Here is a 6,996-nt window from a genome sequence, read left to right on the forward strand (position 1 = left end):
GCGGAGAACTTTTCAGGAACAAAGAAGAAAAAGATCTTATCGAGGGGAAGAGTTCTGTTTCAGTCTCTATGTCCGTTGTTTGTCTCCGGGACAGAAGGAGGCGCTGCAGCGCTCAGAGGAACTAGTCCATGTATCAGCTGTTGGCGTAAAGGTCGGATCTGTCCAATGACCTGCCAGTCCTCCGAGTCCACAGACGCCATTGAGACCAACAGACGAGCCGACGACAACTCAAGAGCTGTGGAATCGGACGAGAGCCGCATCGCGTTAGCCATGAAAGACCTGAAGAACACAGGTGAGACGTCAACACACACACACACACACACACACACACAAAAGGCTTATCTATTAAAATATATGCCAGCCGAAGTCTATAGTATACTAAAAATATGCTAGCTGCTTTATCGACAGCCTATTCTAGCTGTAAACCAAAGTTTGTGAACTCCTCACTCTCCCGTACCAAATTCCATTGAATAATATAAAATAGCAATTTCACATGATGGCTCACAGTTAGTTCAAACATGTTATTTGAGCTGAATTTGCTGATTTTCTCAATGGACTTTGGTGTGGCAGAGTGAGTAATTCACAAAATTCAGTTTCCTATTGGAAAATGTATTTATATACACACACATATACATATACATACATACACATATATATATATATATATATATAAATATATGTATATATATATATATATATATATATATATATATATATATATATATATATATTTAAATATGTTTTCCAACAGGAAACTAATTTTTGTGAATATATATGTATATATGTATGTATGTATGTATGCTACTGGGCCACTCACATGTTCTCTGTTTCTGGCGTCAGGCTGGTACTGGGGCAGTCTGACTGCGTCTGAGGCTAAAGAGATCCTCCAGGACGCCGCGGAGGGAACCTTCCTGGTGCGGGACAGCTCTCAGCGGGACTACCTGTTCACCATCTCTGCCATGACCTCGGCAGGTCCCACCAACCTGCGGATCGAGTACAAACACGGGAAGTTCAAGCTGGACTCTGTGGTTCTGGTGCGACCCAAGCTGAAGCAGTTTGACAGCGTGGTCCACCTGGTGGAGCACTACGTCACGCTGTCCCGTGTCAGCAGCAAGACGGCACCGGCGGCGGCAGCAGCGGACTCTCGACGATCAGCGACGCCACCTAATGGCACTTTACAGCTTCTGCTCATCAAACCCGCGTACACCACCACGCCGTCTCTGCAGCACCTGTGTCGCATCGCCATCAACAGGACGACTCGGCAGGTGCAGGATCTGCCGCTGCCCAACAGGCTGAAGGACTATTTGAGTGACTACGCCTACAACGTGTAGCAGCGACGCGGGACAGTGTGGATTTACCACAACCGCATCTGACCTCACACCAGGCGCCATCACCGGGCGGGTCGGAGCAATAACAAGCGGCAGGTCCCCGACAGCGTTGGCGGAGGTTGGCGGGTCGGCGTCTCATGCGCAGACCGCCTGACACCACGGGAAACGCACACACACACACGAGCTGCACACATACTTCCTGATCATCTTGTCAAAATAAAAGTCTGAGGCAATTCAACGTCAACAACAGAGACAAAAAAAAACAAACAGTAGTTTCATTTCCCAGACAGAAGAAATTCACTGGAATCAATAATCAATCGTCGGACAACAGCAACAGATGAATTTTTGATTATTGACGAGTCTTAACTTTGTCAAAGAAATACGTTTAATTTATTAAGTTTACTGAAAAGTGTTAAGTTTAAAAAAAAACAACAACAAAAACAAAACAGTTATTGATCGATTATTGGAGATATTCTCCGTTTACCTGATCGCCAGATTCCAGTCACGGATGACGTCATTAAACTTTTGCCCTGTGTCCTTGATCTGTTGAGCGGAGTGAAATCAATAATTGGCAGAAATGGAGTCGACTGATTTACATCTCGTCAACTGTCGTTTCCTAACCAGTCGGATCGATATTAAACCAATCGTTAATCCATTTGTCATTTGTTTCCAAAGACTGTTGATGGATGAAAAGATGCAGAATGATTGTTTTTTGTCACAGTCAAAACATGACAACGTGTTTGCACCACATGAAAGTGAATTGATTATCAGCAGAGATTCATCAGGAGTCAGCGTTTTACGAGTGAATGCTGACCTGTATGAACTCTCATCACATGTCACATGTGAATCTTTTGTTTTCACTTGAGACAAACATGAACGCTTGAAAGAAAAAAAATGGATAGTTTGGGGTTTTTTGGTTTTTTTGAAGTGGTATTGTTGTATGAGGCACTGTCACGAAGTCATGCTGCGTTCCATTTGTTAGTCGGAACTCGGAAATTTCCAAGGTCACAGCGTTGTTCCCTCTTCAGGAAAAAAACTCACTTACCTTGAGTGTCTTAAGCCAGTTCTAGGCACAGGGGGGCGCTCACAGCATCGTTGGCACAAATGGTGCGTTCCGTTTTGTAGCCAGAACTCGGACTTCCAACTCTACAACTAAAAGCAGAAACCTCACGTTTACCGTTAATGACACTTCTGTTGTATTTGTTTCACAGTAATTCCGTCGTACGCGTAGTATTGCTATGTTGCTACTCCGTTCGTTTATGCAAAATACTAGAAAATGCAGCCTGAAATACGTTGGCTGTTCCGACTTGAACTCGGGAAGTGACGCAACTCTTGAGTTCCGATGTAAATGGAACGCAGCATCAGAGCCCTACAAAACCACTACGCTACAAAAAAAACTGCTCCCCCTTTAAAATGAATTTGACCTCCCTTTAGTGTTGAGACGCGTACAGTAATGAGGTCCTCCTCAATGTTGACGTCGCTCTTCCGTCGCTCACTCAGGTAAATGGGACTTTGCTTGTCGTGTTTGTGTTTCTGTCGTGACGATGACGACAATGTTTTTCTTCTTCTGTTGTTTTTTTTTTTACGGAGGCCTAATCGTGGCAGATACAGGTAATTTATTTCCTCCCTCCTCCACTGTGATGTCACGGTAACGCTGGATGAATAAATGTTTGTACACATCAGCTGTGGGAGTGGCACCGCTCTGTTTTTTTTTTTATTTTAATATTTATTGATTTGTGTCACACTGTTTTTGTAACAACGCTGCACAGACCCCGACAGCAGCGTGCGGTCAGTGAACTGGCAGCTTGGCCTCTGTGATGTGGATCAGCTCATGAGATTAATAAAGTTTTCTATGGTGCCTCATCAGCTCATTCTTTATTTATTCATATTTAACTTATTCATCTTTTAATGATTAAGTTACACTTCATCTTTTAAATGATATTTTTTTTTCATAAAATGTAGCTTTAATAATTATAAATTAAAACAATAAAAACTACTTAATAAGGTAAAATTTGGCTGACGTGTGAGCTACAGCAAGCATTTTCCAAGTAATTAACTAAACTTAACAGGATACCCCGGGGAGACAAATCATCATAACTCGATTTGAAAATATGTCAATTTAGGGTTCTTTGTGGACCTGTTTATTACTGTCAGGTTTTAGAACAATAACAATGAACGTGTAGCTAGAATAAGGTTCTTACGGTTAATTCGGCATAACATTTATCAACCAAGTACAAATAATTTTGTTTTAAAATTTGTCTTCAAGCTGTAGCTTCTGCACACAACCTAGTCACCGTGTGTTTTCTAAGCAACGACGTATCACTGTATCTAACCTCATTAGAAAATATACAGTTTTACATGTATGCGTTAATTGGTTAACTATAAGCGTTTGTTGCGACATAAAATATGACACATTTGAACAATTCTGTATTATAATAATTTAGGCTATGGTTTGTTTGACCAAAAACGCGACGTGTTTTAATAAAAACAGATTTGCGTCAACCGCTTACTAGCTAAAATGTTAGCCAAAACATGGTAAAAACGGGGATGTCCGGGAGAAAGTAAAGAAACGTGAAGTACGTGTTTACACACGTGCTGTGTGTTATTTTAAAAGTGTGCTAAACTGAAGAGTGACAATAATTTGACATAAATTACACGTTTCTGAAAATAACCCATGAGAGGGGGAACGTGAACATTGGTTCCGCTGGCGTGTTTCCAGTCGGACACATAAACAGTGAGCCAGATGTAGTTGGCTGGGAAGTTTTTTCGGCGTGTTCTAATTATGATGTAAATAAAGAGATGAGAAAAGCGGTCAAATATTCGTCATGTTGCCGGAACACAGAGCTCTGCTGCGGAGACACAGACTGGACCTGTCCGCTGAGCTGCTGGTCAGTGACTCCATAGTTCCGTTTTTGTACCAGGAGGAGATCCTGACGGGGTCTGAGGTGGAGAACATCGAGTCTCAGTCCAACAACAGACTCAAGACCCTGAGGCTGCTGGAACTGCTCCCGAGCCGCGGGCCCCGGGCCTTTGACTGCTTTCTGCGGGCACTGGACGACTTCAGCTGGGTCAGAGATAAACTGCTGCTGGAGCTCCAGACCAAACCAGCTGGACCATCGAGATCCGGACCCACAGGTGAGGCCAGAATACTCCCGGGAGGAGATCGGCTTAAAACCCTGGAACATATCTGGTCACATCAGACCAGATTAGTTTCACCTGTCTGAAAACCAGTATCAAAGAAAACTTAATTGTAAAACAGGCTAAACGTCCCCTATAGGGGGCGTTCATGAGGTGAACTTAATGTCAACGTGGTAAAATTTGAGATTTTTTTTTTCGGGTTGTGTTTTCACAAGAGATTTTGCCAGGGTCTGTTTTTACAAGATTTTTTTTTCCGGTTCTATTTTTATGGAATTTGTTTTTCGGGTACTGTTTTTACGAGCATCAAATGCTAACGTTTTATGAGCTCAGAAGACCAAGAGAATTATTTTCTCAACACCCAGTGTCGTCCATGTTAGCATGTCCTTTCAAAGTACAACGCTAAATGTTAGCTAAAATAGCTAACATTTAGCCCCAGCAAGCTAGCTAAAACAAAGCTTTCGAGACAAGAAAACTGCTACGTCCATTAAAGACGAGATTACTGACGGCAGCTTTAATTTATTGTGATTAAAAATAAGCGAGTTTCCTAAGATTATAAGAAACTATACAGTAATTGACCTCAGGCCTGTAGTGTCCCTCACTCCGATTCTCCTCCTTGTCCTATTGGACACTTTTTAACAAACAAGTCTCTGGGGTTAAAGGAGTTTCTTGTGTCACGGTGACTGTTCAGAGGTCAGTGATAGTATTTTTATCGTACTTGTTTTTGTTTGTTGACGCTGACGTCCAATCAGTCGATACAAACCAGGACAGTCCCCCAGAGAGACACCAGGGACAGGGACGGCCCCTCAGATACTGAGAATTGAAGTCACTGTAGACTAATGACGTCAGTGAAGGTCAGAAAAACATTTGTTTTTTTCTGCTCTTAACATCCGTCCACATAAGTGTCCTCTGAAAAAAACAACGAGGGTTACATCAGATTTATAAATTTCACAGAAACAGATTAAAGTCAGAAATCTAAGATTTGTTTTTGTCTCACTCGTATCTCCTCAGACGTTCTCCCTCTTCCCGACTCCTTCCTCCAGAAGGTTCCTTCGGATCGGGAGTTGTCCCGGCTGGCGGCTCGGCTCGGCGCTGCGTGGGAGTTGGTGTTGATGGACTTGGGTTTGACCGCGGAGGCGTTGTTTCGCTGTCGGTCTGACCACGCCCACAATGCTCACGGCGCAGCGCTCGCTGGCCTGGTTCAGTGGCGACGACGTGAAGGGAAGGAAGCCACGGTAAAGAGACTGCTAGATTCCCTGCATGCCGCTGATGTCCATCCGTCTGTCCTTCAAGACGCTCTGACAAGTATCCAACAGGATACTACAGGACGCACTGTTGCAGAAGACCAAGTGTCCTACAGGACGTGACAAAAGACCAAGTGTCCTACAGGACGTGACAGAAGACCAAGTGTCCTACAGGAAATGACAGAAGACCAAGTGTCCTACAGGACATGACACAAGACCAAGTGTCCTACAGGAAATGACAGAAGACCAAGTGTCCTACAGGACACAGCAGGACGCTTTGACATGAAAGAAGATCAAGTGTCCTACAGGACGCTCTGTCACAGAAGACCAAGTGTCCTGCTTTTGTCTTACTTTTAGCTGTTTTTAGCTAACATAAGCTCAGCTATGTTTCGGGTAAGAGACACAGACTGTCACAGTAAAAACTTCAAAGCATCAGGAGACATGTTGACATGACATTATGCTGTTCTTAACTGTTTGTCCAAATAAATCATATCAGAATATTTTTACTCTGTGTGTGTTATTATATCATATCATATTATATTAGAGCCTCTGTTTCCCAGGCTGCATCAGTAAAAGCTCTGCAGTAATTCTAGGTTTATGTGTATTGACGCGTTTCGTCCTGTAGGGGGGGTCCTGCTCCTGTGCAGTCACTGACCCAGCTGTAGTTTGCAGCTTTGGCCAGCAGAGGTCAGCAGGCCGTGCTCTCTCTGAGGGTGGACACATTTACAAAGACTTGGAAACATCAACGTATGAACATGAAGATTAAACGTGATGTTATTTTTGTTAATTAACATTATGTAAATTGAAAAAAAATACATACATTACCGGTGTTGTGTGTGTTTAAAAAAGTTTAAAAAAGTTAAAAGATACAAAATGTTCTAAATTCTAAAAATAATACTAAAGTACTGATGACAAAAGTACCAATAGTTTTACAAAATTATTGGGAAAAACCTTTATGAAATGTCAAGTTATAAAAAATATAATTAAAAATCTTGCTACTGATAATTTTGTCACAAAAGTACTGATGTTTCCAAAAAATTGTAATGTTAAGAAAGCACTATATAAAGAAAATGATGAAAGAAAATGTTTAACAAGAAGTACAATTTAAAAGAAATGACTTATGTCACAAAAACAATACTAAAATTCATGTTACCAAATTTTTTTGTAAAAATAAAAAAAAATTGCGACAGCATTTTTTTTCCACATAAAACAAAAAATTCTGTAAACAAAAAAAAGTTTACAAAATATAATTCTGGAACCATACTTTCACATTTGTTTTTAAATTCACG

General features: G+C 41.7%; 2 protein-coding genes across 2 annotated transcripts; both read left to right on the forward strand.

Annotated features, from left to right (window-relative positions):
• Positions 1-157: 157 nt before the first annotated feature.
• Positions 158-3,191, forward strand: socs2 (suppressor of cytokine signaling 2). The gene is made up of 2 exons (XM_058624431.1): positions 158-292; positions 841-3,191. The coding sequence occupies exons 1-2, from the start codon at positions 166-168 to the stop codon at positions 1,329-1,331; spliced, it is 618 nt and encodes a 205-aa protein (XP_058480414.1). The 5' UTR covers positions 158-165; the 3' UTR covers positions 1,332-3,191.
• A 654-nt stretch (positions 3,192-3,845) lies between these two features.
• On the forward strand, positions 3,846-6,207 carry cradd (CASP2 and RIPK1 domain containing adaptor with death domain). Its single transcript, XM_058624430.1, has 2 exons — positions 3,846-4,463; positions 5,475-6,207. The coding sequence occupies exons 1-2, from the start codon at positions 4,154-4,156 to the stop codon at positions 5,828-5,830; spliced, it is 666 nt and encodes a 221-aa protein (XP_058480413.1). The 5' UTR covers positions 3,846-4,153; the 3' UTR covers positions 5,831-6,207.
• Positions 6,208-6,996: the final 789 nt, after the last annotated feature.

This window comes from Solea solea, chromosome 3 (genome assembly GCF_958295425.1).
Source record: "Solea solea chromosome 3, fSolSol10.1, whole genome shotgun sequence".
Lineage (NCBI taxonomy): Eukaryota > Metazoa > Chordata > Actinopteri > Pleuronectiformes > Soleidae > Solea > Solea solea.

Excerpts from the sequence above, each read along its gene's own strand:
- socs2 (XM_058624431.1), top strand. The coding sequence starts at position 166 with ATGACCTGCCAGTCCTCCGAGTCCACAGACGCCATTGAGACCAACAGA. Across the intron at positions 293-840 it reads GAAAGACCTGAAGAACACAG|GCTGGTACTGGGGCAGTCTG; the intron begins GTGAGACGTCAA and ends TTCTGGCGTCAG.
- cradd (XM_058624430.1), top strand. The coding sequence starts at position 4,154 with ATGTTGCCGGAACACAGAGCTCTGCTGCGGAGACACAGACTGGACCTG. Across the intron at positions 4,464-5,474 it reads ATCGAGATCCGGACCCACAG|ACGTTCTCCCTCTTCCCGAC; the intron begins GTGAGGCCAGAA and ends GTATCTCCTCAG.